At 50.5% G+C, this 21,042-nt stretch overlaps 1 protein-coding gene across 3 annotated transcripts in view; it reads left to right on the top strand.

The window, feature by feature from the left end:
* Positions 1-21,042, top strand: part of Celsr1 (cadherin EGF LAG seven-pass G-type receptor 1) — a 128,993-nt gene that overhangs the window by 46,440 nt on the left and 61,511 nt on the right. For all 3 annotated transcript variants that reach the window (XM_060388870.1, XM_060388869.1, XM_060388868.1), the window contains exon 2: positions 9,207-9,845. In XM_060388870.1, the coding sequence (XP_060244853.1) occupies positions 9,207-9,845 (639 nt within the window). The remainder of the gene's footprint in view (positions 1-9,206; positions 9,846-21,042) is intronic.

Consider the following 21,042-nt stretch of genomic DNA (forward strand, 5'->3'; position numbering starts at 1 on the left):
CACTTAAATAAGAGGAATTTCCTCAGTGGCTGTTCTAGAGGTAGGTGGAAGTTAAGGTTAGGAAGGAGGGCCAGGCCACCATGCTGGCGGGCCCAAGAATCTTGGGCAAGCAGATGTTTGCTGACCAGCTGCCTGACAGGTGCTGGGAGGTAGGCCAGGGGGAGGTCACCCACAGATGGGAGATGCCAGATGGCCTGATGGACACTTTGTGCTGAGACCTGGCTGCCTCCTCTCAGCAGCAACGGGGGTGGTGGTGGTGGTGGTGGTGGTACAGGTGGTAGAGGACCCAGGATTGGTGTGGGGGTAGAGCCTAAAGACATTCTAAGTTAAAAGGCTCTCATGTTAAGAGTGCTGAGTGCTAATTGTGGCCAGCATTCTAAGGCTGGAATACAGATTTCCCTGCAGAAGTGTGACTCAGAGCAGGCGTCAGAATCTGAGCACTGAGAAGTGCATGGAGACGGAGGCATCTGGCCCCCGGTTGGGGTAGATTCGGTTCTGCCTGCCAGGGATTTGTTTGGTGCAAAGATTCAGAGAGACCAGTAGGAGAGAGGGTGTGTGGAGATCCCTCCTCCAGCTCCAGCAATGGAAAGATAGGACATGGGTCCCAGACCAGAAGAGATCCTAAGTGTGAGTGAATGGGGGAGGGGTCACCAGGAGAGACCAGTGAAGACAGGGCTAGCTGGGGATGGGAGGAAGGGCAACTGGCACTGTCCCCTGGACCCCTGGCAACAGATTCAGCTATAGAGCCCTGTGGAACCCTGCAGGCTGGCTGCAAGGTGATCATCGGTCTTTCCAGAACAGAGTCAGAGCAGGTGACCTGGTTGTCATGGCACAGGTGTGTGGAACCATTCCTGCTGCGCCATCAGCCTTCATCCTGAGGTTGGGGCCCTGGAGTACTGTTGCACGATTACCAGGCCAGACCATGCCCCACCACCTAAGCACTGACTACACTGAGAGTGCCTGTCACCTTGTCCCATGACATTCAGCTTTTGTTTGGGGGGTGGGGGGTGTTAGGATAAAACAAAACCTGGAGATGCCCTCAGGGCAGGAGCCAAATAGCACTTGCTGTCTAGCCTCAATCTGGACTCAGAAGACCTCCCCGACTCCAGGGAGAGGCACAGAGAGCCATAGCTCCTAAGGCTTTGAGCTTGTAGGGTCCTGGAGAATACAGGCGCTGGGGTCAGGAGCGCAGCACCTGGCTGTAATCTGCTGATGGCTGCAGTGGCTCTCGCTAAATGTCAAGGCCATCACAGTTTAGAGATAGAAAAGGGGATGAGGTCCCACATTGAGACCTCAGTGTAGGTGGCACTGGCTCCCACTCAAGCTGTCCATGGTTCTGTCTTACTGAATTGTCCTCCAGTTCTCTTGTCTAACAGGTCAGAAGCTGTCCTTTCCCACTCCTAGTTTCTAGGGGGCAGGACTGAGGTCTTCCTGCCAGCTCCTCCATCCACCCTACCCGCCACTGGTGGGGCCTGTAAGTCTGGCAGTTAGGAGCGGCCCAGCTGGGCATACTCAAATCTCTGTGCTATACTGTCCTCAGCTGTAAAGGCCAGTGAGAAGCTCTTTATGGTCCTGTCCACCTTGAGGAGGACTTGTCCCTATAGTTACTCCCTTCTGCCTGCCTCACATCAAAATTCCACGAGGCCAGCAGCAGCCAGGGGGCTTCAGTCTCCTGCCTCTGTGGTCTTGTCTTCCAGTGACCCCATGGTCTCATGTATTCTATGCTAACGGATGCTCCCCAACTCATGTCCAGCAAGAGCCTCACATTGGGGTGTTAGCTGAAAACAGTCTGCATTATGCAGGGCTCAGGGTATCCTTGTGCATTGACTGGTGTCCCTGAACAAGGTCCCACCCTGTAGTCCTGGCTGGTACCTGTAACTCATGCTGATTTCAAACTTATGATCATCCTACATCCTACATCAGTCTCCTAAGTCCTGGAATTGCAGGGAACCAGAGGGATTGCTGTAATCTGCCCACTTATAGATTCTGGGGTTTGGTCTCAATCTGAAGAGGGTAATTGTGCTGTTGTAAGTTGCTTGGCCACAGTTATGCCATAGCCCTTTGAGGGCAGGGACTCCCTCTTCCTTCTAACTTGCCAGGCTTGCCTGCCACCTTTTCTTCATTGCATGTCTACTTCAGGGAAGCAAACTCCATCCCTCCTGGTGATGACTACTCTGCCTCTCGCCCTTAGTAATTTCACCTGCACTGGGTTTCAAAGCTGTAGCTCTGACCCCTGCTTCCATTCCACACTGGGGGAGGGGGTTAGCTCCCAAAGAGGTAGGTCTGCCACTGGGACACAATTATGGCTACCCTCCATCCTTTTGCTATCGCCCCTCACTGATGTGAAAAGATCAGGCAACAGTCCCTCACTGTGGAGACGTAGAAAGTTCTTCCAAGCATTGAGAGCCCCTGCTTGCTGGCAGCCATGCTACAGCTTAGTGTTCTGTCTGCTACCTCCTCTGCCTCCTTCCTGCTGTGGGGGGCAGTGCAGTGACTCCCGAGAAAGTGGTGGCTGTTACATCGGGCTGCTTGAGAGTGCTGCAAAGCCAGTGGCAGCTGTGGTTGGTTCCTGCACCATTCTCACAGCTGTGGGGGAAAAGCCCTCAGCATTGGTCTGGGGAGCTATATAAGCCCAGGCTTTCCAAAGTCAATCATCAGAAAAGCAAACAGGAGAAGGTAAGAAGAAGAGAAAAGGTTAGCTCTCTGCACCCATGCCTTTAAAGGCTCAAGCAGTGTCATTTACTCAAACTGCCAGGGCCTAGCGGCATAGAGAGCCTGAGATACTGCCACAGCCCAGAGGATGTATGCCTGAATATCATCTGGGATTCTGGGTGGGGACCTGGACAGGAGAAGGACAATCTGTAAAAACAGAGGACTGCTGAGGGAAGTGTGAGCTGTGGTTAGTAAGCCCTGATACGACCTGTAAATGATGATAATTGTCCCCCATTAATGTAGTGATGTGGGTTAATGGGAAGAGTGGGTGTGTGGTCTTCAGAACTTCTCTCTCCACACATTTTAAGCAAACCTAAAGGTACTCTGGAGTAGAGTTTATTTAAAGCCAATGGCACAGACAGAACCAGTATCTATGTGGCAGACAATACCCAGGTTGAGTTCTCTGGACCCCTGAGCAGATGGAGTCTTGTTTTATCTTGTGTAAAAGCAGTTTTTTCCCTCCCTTCTAATATATTACCTAGATTTTCCCTGTTAAATGGTATTTGTCCCTATCTTATTTTCAATGCATGCTGTTCCATCTCAGGGTGGCCTGTCTTTCATTTCAGGGATGCCGTGGTGACAGACATTTAGGTTCATGTCCCCAAACGCTTTTGAAAATTGTAGGTTGGCTCAGAAGCCCAACCCAGACCACTGAATCCACATACATCTCTGGGTTCACAACCTTTGAGAAGTTAACATCAGGGCCGGCAGTAAGTAGGCACACCATCCATCACAAGTCAGTAGCAAAAACTGTTTGGGGGGTTGTGTTTGCTTTGTCCCTGAATGAGAATTGGTGTCCCTAGGATGTGGCTCCTTGTTCTCATGAGTTTCTCTATGCTGTGCCTTTTTGGGCCAAGGCTTGGAGTCCTCGCTCCACCCTGGATCAGGATAACCCAATGCACAATGAGGGAGAGGGCCTGGGCTTTAAACTTAAAATCATATAGCCTTTAAAATCCTAGGCTAGGACAAATGAATCCCTGTGTGTTTAAAGAATGTTTTGTAGCCAGCACTTGGGTGGCAGAGGCAGGCGGATCTCTGAGTTCGAGGCCAGCCTGGTCTACAGAGGGAGTTCCAGGTTATCCAGGGCTTCATAGAGAAATTGTGCCTCAAAACAAAACAAACAAACAAACAAAAAAAAAAAAACAGGAAAAAATGTTTTGTGACAACTGCCACCAGGAAGCAAGCACCGTCATATTCAAACTACTATGACAAAACCAAATCAAACAGCTACAAAAACATGGCTTGGTGGAAAGCATTTTCTGGGTGTTGTTTGTGCATATGTCAGTGTTGGAGTGGAGGAGGCAGTAGGCTTCTGTTCTCAGCTCTCCCCCTTCATCTACATTTGCTTATCCAGAAGGTTCTGAGTACTGTTCTAAAAGTTACCAGTGCACACAGAAGGACTAAGAAAGTTCTTAATAGGGACTCTCGGGTGTAAACGGTTGAAATATGTGAGACTGTGACCATTCCTGAGCAGGAGCAAAAGCTGGGATGTAGGGGCGAAGGGGGTGTCCAGCATGGAGACTCTGGGAGGATGCTTGCATGGATGCCCCCAGTGAGGGACAGGTGTGGTAAGAGGGTGCTCAGAGTGGAGGGTCCTCAGTGAGGTGCAGGTGGCTGAGACTTGGGCTTTGAGGGGACAGCCAATGGATGATGAGGAGTACAGCACTCCAGGTTAAAAACAACAACAACTTAAAATATACACCAAGTTGCTAAGGTGGACTGAGAGACCAAGATGACAGGAAGTGTTGCTATGACGATGAGGAAGCGCCATGGGCACAGACTGTGAAGTACCATAGGTGGGGTTCAAGACATGAATTTTTATTCTAGGTGCTATTAGCAGCCGCAGGGAAATGGGGTGATGTAGCTGCATTTTACAACATCCACTGTGAACAGGTGTGAGGATGATGGTGGAAAGAAACTAAGGCAGGCAGATCTAGAGCTATATGAACTCTATATGTAGCCTAGTGATGTCCCTGGGTTATAACCAGGCTTTTAGAATTTTTTTTAACGTTGTTAAATACACTTAAGCCATAATCTTAACCATTTAAAAATACATCTCGATGTCATTAAGAATGTTTACGTTCGGTTGAGATTTTATTTTGGTTTGGTTTTTGTGTATGGATGTTTTGCCTGCATCTCCATACATTCACCACATGAGTACCTGGTACTCACAAGGCCAGGTGGAGCTGCAGAATCCCCCAGAAATGGAGTTACAGATGGTTGTGAGCTGCTATCTGGGCACTGGGAACTGAGTCCAGGTCCTCTGCAAGAGCAGCCCGTGCTGTGACCACTGAGCCATCTGTCTAGCCCCATCACATTCTTTCTCTGATTTAAAAAAAAAAAAAAAAATTATGTGCTGGGCGGTGGTGGTGTACACCTTTTCTTGTTTTATTTTATTTTATTTTAGGTGGTGCACACCTTTAATCATTCAGGAAGCAGAGGCAGGCAGATCTCTCTGAGTTCAAGGCTGGCCTGATCTACAAGGAGAGAGTTCGAGGACAGCCAAGGCTAAATAGAGAAACCCTGTCTCAAAAAAAAAAAAAAAAAATATATATATATATATATTTTTTTTTAATGGCTTTGGAGACTTTCTGCAACTTTCGTGTGGAGATCAGGTCAACTTGCAGGAGGAGTCAGTGCTGCCTACACCATGTGGGTCTCAAGACCTCAGGCTTCATGGCAAGTGCCTTCCGGTCTTGTGAGCCGTTCCAAACCTCCGTCTTTGGAATGTTTTTGTTCCCTCACTTCCCTGCACCTGTCAAATGCCCATTCCCTGCTTCGGTGTCCCCCAGCCTGGCAAAGCCCCTGTCCTGAGTTCTGTCTGCAGACTCCGTTCCTGCAGAAGCCTGTTCCTCGGGTCTCTGTGGATGTTACTGTGGGAGGGAGGCTGCCCGCCCTCCTTGTGTTGAAGCGGCACCAGGGCCACTTGCACATTCTAGGCTCAGCCTCAGGTCCTCGTGATTGCCAAAGGGCACCTTGAGCCTGGCTGTGAGCCACCAAGTGGCTTGGGGTATAGCTGGGAGAAGCTGGCCTCCCTTCTGTCCCTCCAGCTTCACTCCTAGGCCTAGACTTCACATCTCTGTATGTAGTTTTCCTCATCTGTCAAATGAGGACAGGGCCAGTGCTGTTAAACCCAGGCTTGCTGCGGTAACCAAAGTACCTCAGTTCAGCTGTGACTTTGGAATGGTGATGTTTCTTCACTGTGAGGATAACACACATGACTCGTGCTCCCTCTTGGACCATAAGTCACATAACTGTGGCTCCTGGTGCCCAGGAGGAATGGCCCTGGGGCACTGAAGTTGCTGTGGGTATTCTCTGCTCCCACTATGGCTCCTTGCTGCTGCTATGCCTTGTCAGGAAAGGATGGACTCTGGGCTTTGTCGCCTGATGACAACCTCTCAGTGATCTCCAGGATGTCACACCACTTCCCAGAACCAAGTGGGGAAAAGGGCCTAGGCCCAGGAAAACCAAGGCAGGTCTTACGGTGGAGCTATAGCAAGCTATGTGGTAGGGTTCGCAAGGCAATACTCAGGACACCCCCAAACCAAGGTCTCAGCACAAAGGGGATGTATTTTCCCCAGAGGGACAAAGAACAGGAACAGGGGATGGAGGATGAGGGAGAAGGGGAGGAGAAGGGAAAGGGATATTTGTCTCAGAGAGGTAGGGGGTAGACAAAGGACAGCCTCTCAATAGAGAGGAGACAGATGAAGCCTATAGGAAAATGACAGTTTATAAAGGTAAAAGGAGAAAACCCATGTTAGAATGAAGTGTTTGATGTTAATGGGGCATGTTAATTAGGTGAGCCCAAGGGGGTTTTTGATTGCTGGACTTTAATAATTTTGATAGCTGGACCCTGGTCATCAGCCTCAGAAAATGGACAAATAAGGGAATGGACCTTAGGGGCTAGCTTTAGGAATAGAATCTAACCATTTTTAGCAAGGTAGAGGGGAAGTGGGGGAGAAGACCCTCCAGAGCCATGTTTGCCATACTCAGGCTGGCTAGAGTCCTTTCAGGACAGGCGAGGCAAGGAGGAAGCCACCTAGAATGAGTCTTCCATTGGTGTCCTATGCCTGGGAGCCACCAGTCACCATGGATGTCCTGACGACTCCATGGTCAGCCCCTCATACACCTGTCTCCTGCTTTGTGCTTCTGTTCACAGCTAAGGTCCTCCTACTTGGTTCTGGAATCCCAAGTACCTGCCATCACAGTGTGTTTATGGTGCATACAGTGTCTGCCATTTTGTGACCTTCTGTTTCTTAAGGGAGGAGGAGGTTATTCTGGCTCACAGCTTGTGGGACTATCAGTCCATCACAGTGGGGCAGGTATGTTGGCAGCTGGCACCAGTGTTGGCTGGTGAGCGTCTGTAGTCAGCAAGCAGGGAGGAGAGTTGGTGTCCAACTTGCTGCTTCCTTTTTATGCCTTCCATTTTAGGGTGAGATTTCCTTCCTTCAGTTAATCTAATGTAATCCTTTACACACACATAACAAGGCTTGGCTTCCAGGTCAGCCAGATACTGTCAAGTCGACAATATCAACTATCACAAGTCCAGAACTATCACAAGTCCAGTTGGGCAGTGATTGCGCATACCTTTAATCCCAGCCCTTGGCAGATCCCAGAGGCAGGTGGATCTCTGAGTTGAGGCTAACCTCAAACTGGAACAGAACGAGTTCCAGAACAGCCAGGGCTACAGAGAAACCATGTCTCAAAAAACAGCAACAACAAAAACCCAACCAAAGGAACCTATCACAAATCTACCCCTATCAATCTGACACTACAACATGTCACTTAAAAGCCATAACCTTCAACTCCTTTCTCCCATAGGTCTGTGACCGTCTGGTAATGTAAAATGCATTCAGTCTAACCTCAAAGATCCCCATAGTTTTGGACAATTCCAACACAGTTCAAAAGTGGAAGTATAGACTTTCTCTCTGTTTTTCTCTTTTTTCTTTCTTCTTTTTGTTTTTTGTTTTGTTCTTGTTTTTGTTTTTCGAGACAGGGTTTCTCTGTATAACCTTAGCTGTCCTGGGACTTGCTTTGTAAACTAAGCTGGCCTCAAATGCAGAACTCAGAGATCCTCCTGCCTCTGCCTCCCCAGTGCTAGGTTTAAAGGAGTGCGCTGCCACCACCTGGCTCAGAGGAATCTTTTTGGAGACTCCAGTGATCCCTTAGCCATGAACTCCTGGAACTATCAAGAAACAAGTTATGTACTTCTAATATACAATGACACAGTGTGAACATTCCATTCCAAAAGGGAAGAATGGAGACGCAACAGGGAATGATTGGACCAAAGCAAGACTGATGCTCTAGATCCTTCAACTCTGAGTCTAGCTTATAGGGTTTGTGGTAGAATCATCTGGGCTCCAAAGGGTTAAGGTGGCCTCGCATCGCCAGCCCTGCTGTCCACAGTACACGTAATCTCTCTCTTGGTCCACTTCCACTCCATCCCCGTAGCCATCCTCAGTGGACATCCGTGGTTCTTTCATTTCTAACATCTTAGGGCCTCCATTGCAACTTACCCTTCATCCTCACAGCTTCATGCACGGCATCCTAGAGGCTCCTTGCAGGACTTCCATTTCTGCCACATGGTTCCCTGGCCTCAGTCACTTTCTGGAGCCGTGGCTCAAGTCTCCATGACTGCTTTTATCTCGCCCCTTCCATCCCTATAAAACTAGTACCATGTAGATGATGTTGCAAAGATCTGCTTCCAGCGTGGGATTGAGTTTGGCTCCCTCGGACCATACTTAACATTGGCCTTTCTGTGCTGATCAGTTCAGAGGGATACAATCCATGGGGGGGGGGGGGGGGAGAGGCACAGATGGTCCTATTACCTTGGCATTTCTGAAGTGGATACAGATGAAGCTCTTAGTACCCTTATAAAGCAGTGTTTATCCAGCATTTTTGGATGCTGGATTTACATTTTTTACATGCACACTGGCCATGTTAAAGATTCAAGTGGATAAGGCTCAGATAAGTTAAGCCATGGCATGGCACACTGGGTGGAGCTGTTCCCTGGTGACACCGGTGCTGACCTGTTGGTGGGGCTTGAACCGAATGGGGGATAATGGGAAGAATTTTGGTGGGGAGGGGAGAGGTCGGGGCAGGATAAGATGTCCAGGTTTCTGGGATGGAATAGAAAGGATACAGTCAGGATCGAGGTCTCACATATCTGGAGTGAAGTATGTGAATGAGGAGATGCTAAGGGCTGAATCAGCATGACCTCTGGAGTACCCTGTTCTGCGGTTTGGGGCCACTGAGGGTTTCTCTAAGAAAGGGGCATGCTGGGAGCTGTGATTGGAATGCTGGGTGTGGCAACAGTGGCAGCAGGAGAATAGGGCCGGAGGAGGAGGCGTTCAAGTGTAGGGAGTGAGAATGGGGATACCCAGGTTGGTTTCTCCTTTGCTGAGTATGTCTAAGGGCTGTTCTTGGTGGGGGTTGTAGGTGCATTTCCTGTCCTGGGCATCCTAATAACTCGCAGGTCTCCTTGCGTCCCACAGATGGCATCCACAGCGTCACAGCTCTCTGCACTCTCCGTGTAACCATCATTACAGATGACATGCTGACCAACAGCATCACTGTCCGCCTGGAGAACATGTCGCAGGAGAAGTTCCTGTCCCCACTGCTGTCCCTCTTTGTAGAAGGGGTGGCCACGGTCCTGTCCACCACCAAGGACGATATCTTCGTCTTCAACATCCAGAATGACACAGACGTCAGCTCCAACATCCTGAACGTCACCTTCTCGGCGCTGCTCCCCGGTGGTGCTCGTGGCCGCTTCTTCCCGTCGGAGGACCTGCAGGAGCAGATCTACCTGAACCGGACGCTGCTGACCACCATCTCTGCCCAGCGTGTGCTGCCCTTTGATGACAACATCTGCCTGAGGGAGCCCTGCGAGAACTACATGAAGTGCGTGTCCGTGCTCAGGTTTGACAGTTCTGCGCCCTTTATCAGTTCCACCACAGTGCTCTTCCGGCCCATCCATCCCATCACTGGCCTGCGCTGCCGCTGCCCACCAGGCTTCACCGGGGACTACTGCGAGACGGAAATTGACCTTTGCTACTCGAGTCCGTGTGGGGCCAACGGCCGGTGCCGGAGCCGTGAGGGTGGCTACACTTGCGAGTGCTTCGAGGACTTCACTGGTAAGTGTCTGGAGCCTGTGGGACAGGCTGCCAGGGGCTGCCCTCTGCTTGCGCAGAGACTCACGGTGTACGTGTGAGGTGTGAGGGTTTCCTGTGGGTTCGGAGAGGCATGATGTAAGAGGACTAACTCGAGCGTTGTCTCCATGCACTTTAAGATATCCTCAGGGGGCAGTTTTCTTTGCTAGCAAGAGAAGCTGCTTGCTGCCAGCCTCCCTGGCCTCATTCACCTTCTTGGGGGACTTGTGTCACCCCTTTCATGAGGATTTTAGGAGGGTGGCTCTAGGTGAGACCTGCTTTTGATACCCAAATGCATCAGATACAATGTATACATCTAAGTGAGTTCTATTGTTTTGAGACAGGGTCTGGCTCCAAAATCTAGCCTGGCTTTGAAATCATGCCAATCCTCCTGCCTCAGCTAGGGGTGAGTGGATTTAAAATTAAAGCCCTTTATTCCAGATTCCCAGTTTAACTGGTTAGTATCGAACTGTGCAGCTAGGGTAAAAATCCTGGGCCTTTAACCCCCTGGGTCCTGAAAGAAATTGACAGTTTTATTAGTCATACCTCATGGCTACAAAGGCTAATTCACCTCTCTCCGCCTCTGAAGATACTCTTAACTCAGCCTGTCCTGACCAGTCTCTGAACGCAGCCAATGCCACTTTAAAAAAATAAATAAACAAATAAAGAGGCATCTGAGAGCAGCATAAAACAACACTGTCACCCACAAAGCTCATTCTGGTCTTTGATCCCATGTTCTGTACAGTTACAGCCTACTTGGAAAACCAGTTCCCCAATAGGTCCTGTGCTGACCAGACCGTTTTTCTGGAAGGTTCCCTGAGGTTAGGTGGGACTTAATATATACCAGAGGTGACTCGGAGATCCTTCAATCTGTGATTAAGGACTTTAGTATGAACACCCCAGGAATCTCTGTCCTGTTAGGTAGGAATCTTATTGGCACATAGCACATATTCACTGTGCTTATCTTCTAGGTCTTAGCAGGTGGGGAGGGGAGGCAGGAAGAGAGAGAGCACACCTAGGCAGTGAGCACGGAGAGCATGCTCTCCGTGGGTCTGTGGAGGAGGAGGGGACGCCACTTGGACAGCTTCACGGCCCATGAGATGGGATGCCAGGTTGGTCTGTCAGCGTGTCGGCATCGCAAGCTGGTTATTGTCTGGAAAGGTGGAGGAGGGAGAAGGACGTTTGGCTGCCCACCCCTCTACTGTTCCCCTCCCTGTCTGTGGCTGACTGCCAACAGGATGTGGGCAGTTCTTCCTGCTGTCTGGCTAGTGCTGATCCCAGATTCCTACCTCTCAGGTACCTGGCGGTGAGCTGGAAGGAAGAAGGCAGGGGTCTAGGAGAGTCCTTGATGGTTGGTGTGCATCTGAAGTGCTGGGCAAAGTGTGTGTGTATGTGTACTGTACATGTATGTGTGTGTGTGTGTGTGTGTGTATGACTGTTTATCTGTCTGTCTGTATGCTTATAGGGGCTCCCCTCCTCTGCCTCTCCTCCCTTCTTTGAATTTAGCCAAGTCTATTCTGTGCTCAGGATACAGGTAGTCATAGCCTCCCTTCCTTTTTTAAACCCGCCAGGCTTCAGGGTGTCTTCTGAGACCCAGCTAACTTCGTGGAGGGCTTTTTCCTGACAGAAGCACCAGGATGAGCCAGCTTGTTCCCCAGTCCCTCCCTGTCATATGGCATTATGTGGAAAGCTTTGTAGACTCTTGCTTCAGAGAGAGAAGCTGAGGCCACTGTTGAGGGAGGAATCCATCATGCCCATTCATGCCACAGACATTTACCGAGCTGGGCACCTGCTGTAGACATTTACAGAGCGTTTGCTGTATACCAGACCAATGTTCGTTCAGTCATACTTTTTCCCCTGTGTGGGCAAGTGACCCAGGCACTTGATGCTTTTTCTTTAATTGATATTTAGGACCCTTCCCATTTTTTTCCTCATCAGCAGGGGACCCTGTAACAGCCTCTGCACCAGGCTTCATCCCTGGGGGTACCCTAGCTGACCTGTTAGAGACACCATGCTGCATCAGGTAGGCAAGGTCGCTGGGGATCTATGGATCCTCGGCTCCCCTGCAATGACGGTACACCCATTATATGCAATCAACTGACTTCTGAGGCTCTCATATTTCCCCTTCATCAGCGAAGTCATCATTTCAAGAAGGATGATAAAGGGACAGTGGCCACATCTGTCATCTCAGTGAGATGTGGTGATTGGCACGAGGCTAATTTGATTCTCTTTGGGAACTGAAAGCATCGTGCTATTTCCCTAGAGATAAAACTAATTAAGACTGATTACCTCTCCTCGATTCCCTTCCTTCCCTCTCCTCCGTGTTGCCTTTGAAGCGCTCGCTTTTTTGCGTGGAGGTAATTGTGCTCATAAAAGCAACGCTGTCGTCACACAGCTTTAATTTCTTGCTTCCCGGTAAGCTGAGCCCCAGCTCTAGGCCTCCTCACGGTGAGGTTGGAATTGGCCCAACTGTGCTGAGAGCCCTTGGCTTCCTGTGTTGCAGGACAGGAGGCTCAGCAGGAGCCCACAGAAGGAAGGCATCAATTAATGTCAGGAAAAGCTCACAGGATTCATGGGGGACACATTCTAGATAGCTCTTCTGAGTTTCTGAATCCATCCTGGCAGTAAAGGTGTGCCCAGCCCGAAGCACCTGGATCCCATGGGTTTTGTAAAGGGAAGCTATGGCGTGTCCCTACAGATACATCTCTATACTGCTACTGTGCTTGGGTTCAGCAACTATCTCATAGTTGGAAAGGAACAAGACAGGAGACTTCAGATGTGGGCACTGGATGCATGCTGGGAAGTATTAATTTCTCAATCCCGCTGGTGAGATGGCCCAGTGGGTAAAGGCACTCGCTGCCAAGCTTACGGACCTGAATTTGATCTCTGGTAGCCACATAGCGGAAGGAATGAACCAACCTCTAACGAATTCTCCTCTGGCCTCTACACATGCCCCCCCCAATAAGCAAACATTACTTTTTGAGCCCATAAACAAACACAAGCTTGTTTTCCACCCCTGGGTTCTCAGTCTTCGTTGGGGTGGGATGGGGGGGGGGACAACACTGTTTTGTTTTGTTAAATGCTCTTTTAAGTGGCCACAGACTGCCACGCTGCTCCTCCTGACTCAGTTTCTTCACCCCCATCTCTTAGCTTCCTGGTCTGCAGTCTTTCCTGTCTGAGGGTATCCCTCCTGTCCATCTGAATATCCTGTGCCCTTCCCTGAATCCACTGTTGAGTGCTTTGGGAAGGCTCTGAGAATTTGTGTTTGTTTTTGTTTTCTCCGCACCCTCTCAGTGGAAACCTTTAGGTTTCTTCCTTAAACTTCTCACACGCCCTCTTTGTTCACTGTTCTACCACAGGGCAGACTCCCTCATCCTCATGTCTGTGTCCCCAGCCAGCAGTGACTTGGAGCTTATTCGTAGTGAGCACTTTAGATTCTCTGGTAGAAAGTTGTTTCCCTGCCCCAGGGCTGCAGCCTGGACGTCCAACTGCCCCTTGCCTTCCATGTTCAGGTTGTGCTGGCCCTTCCAGAACACTGACCTTTGTATCCCAAGTGCTCCAGCACTCTCGGGGTGGGTTTCCCTGAATTTGCATGCTCACCCCTGTGTCTCTCTGCTGGGCATTGGTGACCTCCCCACTGCTGTGTATGATCTGTGGGGGGCAGAGGCAGAGGCACTGTGCATATGGGACCCTGCGGGGAGAGCTGCTCCTCCCCCACATGGCTGGAGACGCATCCTTGCACCTGCCATTGCTGTATGCTGTGGTCAGAGCGATACCTTTGCTGCTTTTGGTGCTTAGTGGGAAGAGACAGGATCCTGTCTGTCTCCAGGGTCCCTTCCTGGTCGTTAAGGTCCTTTAAGTTTTGGGCCTGTGGCCAAGCTCCGAACTGAGTAGGGACTCAGAATGCTCCTGGGCATTTCTAGGATCCCCACCCCCGCCCCCTCTCCACTTTAGGGAGACCTGGGAATAGCTACCTAATCGTCACAGATCAACATCTCCCCTGGAGCGCATTCCTGAATGACAGCTTTGATGTCAGCAGGGTAGTTCAGCAGCGTCCAGATCTGGGACTGGAGGGGGTGGTCACCATCCCAGCTAACAGGTAACGTTGAGTGTCCTTCCTAGACGCGTCCATGGGTGAAACTTTTTTGTTAGGTCAAGTTCATTCTTGACCCCTAATTTGAACCCTGTTCTTAGAGTCCCCCACCCCCAGCTCTTCCTGCTTGTCCTCACTCAGAGCGTGTTTCAGCAAATCCAAGCAAATGGTGCTTGCACAGCTGCAGAATACAAAGCTGCAGCCGCAGCCCTGGGCCATGAGTGCTTCTGCCCCCTGTACATGGAGTAGTGATGGGTGCTTCCTAGGAGGAGTTAGGGCTTAAGGGACCCTCAGTGGTATTCACTTTGAACTTTGTACCGGCTCCCCCAGCACCCCTTCCGACAAACACACACACACACACACACACACACACACACACACACACTTGCTTTAAGAGCCTCTCCAGGCCGCAGGACCCTCCAGGGCCCTCTGAAGCTGAGGATGTTTTGTGTAGATTCGGGGTCAGAGAAATGCGTGACTCTATCACCTGTCTGCTTGTGGGGACAGTTTTAAAGTAAACGCTGGTCCTCCTCTGCCGCTGTGGTAAATACTGACATTATCCGGCTCCAGTGGCTGTTTAGAATAGAGTGCCGGTATGCCTATCACCCTGGGGAACACTAATGTGCCTGGTGCCCCCATCAGAAAGTCCCACGGTGTGTGGCGCACTGGTTTTGAACTATGTCCTGGTCCTGCAGAGGAGCCACGGGGTGCACAGGGAGGAGGGTGCCCGGAGTGCTGAAGTCGGCAGGGAACAGGTCAACTGCACTGGGAGTGGTTCCTAGCACTCTGACATTAGTTCTTAATGTGGGGGGATAATTACCAGTTAAAGCGAGAATCATTCCGTTGCCCGTAATTAAAATCTCAGCCAGAGTGGCGAACGCTTTCAGACTTTGGAGGAGACATGACGTTTTTCCTCTAGTCCTTGCGCACTTACCTGCTGCTCTGGCTCTATCCACAGCCTGGGTGGCAACACGCAGCCTTTCTCTCCTGTGCCGTCCTAAAGCTGAGTGTCGCCGCACTTCTGGGTGACCTTGGTTTTCACTAAGTCCTCTCCTTAGGGAACCAGGTATGGGCAGACCCAGCCTGGAAGCCCATTTCGTCTGTGAACTTTAACCCCCAAAGCTAGGACTGAAGGGGGCTGACCCTCATGAGCAAGTGTCGGGCACAGCTGACTGGCCACCAGGTTGACCCTGGCACTAATGCCACATCCATCCTTTTGTGGCTGGCAGGAACAGCACTCCGGTTGAGTTTTCCTAACCCGAATTTTGAAATCTGGAATGTTCCAAAATCCAAAACTTTGCATGCAGCAACACGATGCCGGAGTGGAAAATTCCACATCTGACCTCACATGATGAGTTGCAGTCAGAACGCAGGTGTGTTTAAAATTTTGTGTAAAATTACCTGCAGGCTACATGTAAAAGACGCATGTGAACTGTAAATGAAGTTTGTGCTTAGGCTTGGTACCTACCCCCAAGATCTCTTTCGTTATTTATATGCAAAGGTTCCAAAACTTAGAAAGAATTAGGTGTCGAAAACCTTTTGATCCCGGACTTGCTTTCTTCCCCTTGAACTCATGGTTCCCCTGCCTCAGTCTCCTGAGTGCTGGGATTTCAGGCTTAGGCTACCATACTTGGCCTTCCAGGTATTTTAGGTAAGGGATCTACACAGCCTATGCTACTAAACAACCATGGGTGAGTTTAAGACAATTGAGCCATGTCCCTTTATGGTTCTGAAGGTCAGAAGGCCACTGTGGGGGTATGCCCAAGGAGGTGCCCCTCCTGAAGGATGCAAGGATGAGTGCTCAGCTTCTTGGCTGCTTGGCCTACAGCTGTGTTGCTGCAGGCTACACCTCTTCACAGTATGTGCTTCCTGTGCCCTGGTCTAAATATCTCTCTTATGCAGACATCAGCCATTGGATTACTCTATCCCTGGTCTAATATGACTTCCTCTGAACTTGACTATACCCACAAGAGCCTATGTTCAAATAAGGTCCTATTCACTGGTGCCAGACTTAGGCAGTGCCAGACTGTCACTTTGAGGGAACATAACTTACCATGCCCCCTCACGCTTCTTGCTTACCTACTGGTCAAGTATCTGCCTAGGTCAGGGGCACTCCAGCTAAGAGGCAGTTTCTTGAGCATGGCTTTCCTCAGGGGTCCAAACCAGAAGCAAGAGTGGTCCGAGGCCTATCAGTCAGCTTGCAGATGGCCAAGGCAAGAGGAAGGAAGGAAGGAGAATAAGGAATAGAAAGAGAGTGTCTGGTCAGACCTGTACTGGATGTCTCTGCCATTGGTGAAGTGGGGCCTAGCTTCCCTCACCTAGGTTGTGGGCGTCTCTGTGCACCCAGTTTGTGCCAGAGAGCTGCTGGTCATCACTTGAGGATGGGGAGGGCCTCAGGGTCTAAACTGAAGGTTTGGCCAAGTCTGCCTCCTCTTGGCTCCGGTGGAGAGCCTGCTTTCTTGCCAGCCTCTGGAGCAACCTGTGTTGCCCTTTACACCTGCCCTCGAATCCCACACTCTAACTTCCCACAGGATCCCATGATGGCTTTGTCTCTTGTCCCAGTCATCCAGGGTGACCTTCATCTCATGGACCTCAGTCTGCAGAGCAGCCCAGTTCTCAGATGGAGGGTGCAATCTTCTTTGGGTTCATAACTTTGTGGCTACTACCTATGGCCCCACCAGCACCTGGCACATCTGCTAGGCTGTCAGCAAAAATTTACTGAGGGGATAAGAGAGCCAGCAGACCCCGTGACTTCAGTGTGTGTCCAAGGCTGGGCTGTCCCCTCTGTTTAATGCCACTGTGGAGCTCTGACCGTCAAGCTGCTCTGGAGAAACTGGGCCTCTGACCCGAATGGTGACCCCAGAGGACTTCAGGGAATGCAACCCTCTACCAGTCTCCGCCCCATCCATTTTCTCCATGGCATCAGACAAAGCCCCTCTGTCTTGCCTGAGACCACAGGGGCCAGAACAAGAGCTATGAAGGCATTCCTCCAAGCAAGAAGTTTGCACAAGACCTGTTCAAGGGAGGGTCTCCTCAGCACACCCGTGTGTGGGGGCGGGTCGAGTGCTAAGGGAGGGCTTCAGCATCCCTGCTGGGGCTGGGTAGAGGCTCCTGAAGACTGACACACCAGGGTGCGGGTATACGTGTGTCATCTGTGTCCTGGGTAATTCTGTGTAACTCAGACTTCCAGCCAGACCCCACAACCATAGGACAAAGGCCTCCCAGTCTCTAAGTCTCCCTTCCTTGCCCCTCCTTCCCTCCTGTCTCTGTTTCTGTCCCCCCCCTTTCTCTCTTCTTCCCTCCCTTCCCCTTTCCTTCTGTCTCGATGTCTCCATAGCCTCTGTCTGACAACAACTGTTACATATTGTGCTGAAGGGCCAGCGAGGTGGCTCAGTGGGGCAATGGCGCTTCTTACACAAGCCTGGCAACTTGAGTTTGATCTCCAGAACCATGTCAAGGCGGAAGGAGGGAGCCAACCCCACAGAGTTTTCCTCTGACCTCTTCTTCACTGGAGCATGCTCTCTCTCCTCTCTCTCTCTCTCTCTCTCTCTCTCTCTCTCTCTCTCTCCATCTCTCACTATTTTTTAAACAATAATTGTGTTAAAACGGTTTTTTTCAGTCTTCCTAATGCTGTGACCCATTCCTCATGTTGCGTTGACTGCCTCCAACCGTAAAATTATTTGTTGCTACTTCACAACCGTAATTTTGCCACTTTATGGGTAGTGATGTAAATATCTGATGTACAGGATATCTGACCCACAGGTTGAGAACACTGTGTAAAGTTCGTTAACATCTACAAAAAGCACATTGCATGTGGTTACTTGGTCCACCTGCCTCTGGGTCACAGTTTTTCAATCTCCAGGTCTTTACTCTCAGCTCTAGGGATCAGGACGGATTATCTTCTGGTTTTCCCAGCCCAGTGGCTTCAAGGCCCCAGAGGTGGTTTTATCCCATGGCGGGGGGGGGGGGGGAGCATGTTCTAAATGTCACTGCAGTACAGGACCCTTTGGGAGCCGCTTGCTCGGAGAGCAGAGACACCCCCGTTGCCCCCTCAGGCACTGCAGGTCTCAACCCTCAGCCAGGCAGGTGGCTTCTCACTGTAGGGAGCAGTGTGGGTGGGTGGAGATCTTTGCCACTGGAATGTGGTTTTTATTTATATATTTAAAAAAAAAATGGGTGTGACTGGAGTTCTGAGAATTTGCTTCAAAGAAATGAAGTCATCAGAAAGAGACAGGACCCTGGATAAGCCCCAGTGTTGTGGCCTCTCCTGGCCTCAGGGCTTCCTGCTCCCACCTCCTCAACCCCTTTCTCCCAGGAGCTGTAGCAGGTGTCTGGCCTCTTTGCTGCGACCTTCTGGGTAGCCTGGCCAGCAGGGAGGGGCTGGGCTACCTGAGCTTATGGCTCTGAAAGACTAGGCTTCAGCCCCTGGGAGGTGAGAAAGTCAAGTGGAGCTGGAAACTCCCTGGGGGGAAGGGAGGACAGACTAGAACCTGGCAGTCTGCCTGGAGTGGGGAAGAAGAGAGGGCCTGGGGCAGGGTGGATGGGGAGTTGGGGGGGGTGAGGCTGGAGTGACAGTTGCCTGGAGGAGGAGTCATGGCCTAGAGTGACAGCAGCAGTCCAGGACATTTGCCAAGTGAGGTCTAGTCCCTCACCCAACCTCTCAGGCACTTGAGATGGCTCCCTGGCAAGAGAGACTGGTCTCCCTGCATCCAGGATAGAAGTATAGTCAGCAAAGCAAGAGCCGTTGACTGGTTTTTGGACAGTGAACCTCTGCCCTTAGCAGTGGTGCTTTGCTGGTTTTATAGAAGGCTTGAGACCCGAACCACCATCTCCTGATACCCTCCTACAGTGAATTCTGAAGGCCGATTCTGGATGTTTACATGCTCCAGACCCATCCCTGCAGACTACATACAGACGGCATGCCACTGATGCCAGTGTAGGTTATCCTGGCAGCTGTGTGATCTGGCACAGTGCACCGAGGCCCGCCTAGAAGGGAGCTTGTCTGGTGATGGCACTGTCTGGCCTGTGATGTGACTGCTTTCCATGTTGCTCATAGCATTTTTCAGCCCTCAGTGTGGCCTTGGTAACAGCCAGAGAGCAAGTATCAGTGGTTAGTCCTGTATGTCTGCTGGTCTCTGTGGTCTTCTTTGCAAAGCAGGGCTGTGGGACGCCCTCTCTCACGCCTCTGCTTGCTGGGCTGAGGGTTACTAGGGGCGGGAGGCTGTTGTGTGGTACCAGAAGAGGGCCTCAGCTGGTCTGTGGTAGGAACTATTTTGCATGTGTTTGGGTGTGTATATGTGGTGTGGGTGTACCAGAGTCTGGTCTATTGTAGGAACTATTTTGCGCGCGCGCGCACGTGTGTGTGTGTGTGTGTGTGTGTGTGTGTGTGTGTGTGTTTATACATGTGGGCATGCCAGAGGCTGATCTGTGGTGGGAACTATTTTGCATATGTGTGGGTACCCTGTGTGTGCTTACACACGGGTGTGCCAGAGCCTGGAGGTTCTTCCTCAGACCTACTTAGAATCTATAGGCTTAGTGGGGATGGTCCCAGGTCCAAATGCAGCCTCGCAACCCTCTGAGGTGTTGAGGGTTTGCTCTGCCTGAGCCCCACCACCTAGCCACACCCTCTCTTTACCTCACCCCCACATTGTTCCTAGGTTCCTCATCCCTCTTGTATCTGCTTTAAGACTCTTAGCACATCTATTTTATTTTCCTAAACATTCAAGCCTGTTTAAGAGACTCCACAGTGGAAAATAGCAGTTTCAAGTTCATTCTTGTAACCTCAGTGTCTTAAAGTATCCCATGACTGGCAATTCGTTGCCTGAACTGATGTTTGATAGGTGAGAGAATGGATAGCTGTGTGTATAGAGGGATGGGTAGAGAGATGGATAGATGGATGAAGGGATAGATAGACCAGTGGGTAGAGCAAGGACAGGTAGATGATTAGATGGTGGGTACATAGATCCATGGAAGGATAGATAGATCAATGGATGGAGGGAGGATGGGTAGATGGAGATGGATGTTTGGTAACTTGGGTAGAAAAAGGTATGACTGAGTGGAGACATGGAAAGGTAGGTTAGCATGCTTATTGCTTGGTCACTTCTGACGGACACATGCCTTTCAGTGCCCTGTAGAGCCACTCTGCCCACCACAGCACTTCCTGTGGTAATGGAGCTTCTATATTGATCTGTACTGAGCTTTGCAGTGGCTTGCCTCTTCTTTGCTAGGACACAATTTTCCTTTAAGGACCTGAGATCTGATGGGGCTTCAGGCCTCTCTAGGACTCAGTGTTTATGATCTGACTTTGAATGATCTGTGACCCCTCCCCAGCCCCCACTCCCTTCCTTGCCGTGTTCTCCACCCATCCTGCAGACTCTTGATCCTGCCCAAACCTCCAGCTTCCACATGTGTCTTTTGTGTGTTGGGTCTGAGCTTCGATCTCGGTGCCTCTGGAAATTCCAGTTTTTCTAGTTTAAAGCCGTTAAATGTTTACTAAAGGAGAAAGGATTATCTCTTTTTATTTAGTTAAAAATTTAAGTTGGCAAAACTTTGCCTGCCCTTCCCTTTGGGAGAGCACATCCTGCCCTCTTGAAAGTCTTGAGGGTCTGGGAGCTGTGCTCCTCCGAAGCTGGGCCAGGCCTTCTGCATCACTGGTCCCTGCTCCTTTGTGTGGTGCACTGAAATGGGTCTCACAGCCAGCAGCTCTCCATCTCCTCCCCAAAACTGAATGTGACTACCCTCTGCACTGTGGCTTCCTTGGGCCTCCTTTCTGAGTCAAAAACTTTCCAACTACTCTCACTTACCAACCGGCTCCTACCTATGACAGGCAACCTATTTGCCTATGTCCTGTGATACCAGGGCTTTTGCTCAGTTGGAGGGTCAGTGGTTCTGACAGTACCAGCTTGAGTCTCTGGGCAGAAAAGACATTACCCACCCACATCTGTATAGGGAATTTATTGAATGATGGGACATGCATGATACAAAGGGTTGGGCTGGCCTCAGCTCTGGGGTGTTTTCTGCACTCTGCAGTCTCTCTGTGTGGGTGTATATGTCTCCTGTCTTAACTGGGCTAAGGCCAGTGTCCCTCAG

The sequence above is a fragment of the Meriones unguiculatus genome, chromosome 8 (assembly GCF_030254825.1).
Source record: "Meriones unguiculatus strain TT.TT164.6M chromosome 8, Bangor_MerUng_6.1, whole genome shotgun sequence".
Classification (NCBI taxonomy): domain Eukaryota; kingdom Metazoa; phylum Chordata; class Mammalia; order Rodentia; family Muridae; genus Meriones; species Meriones unguiculatus.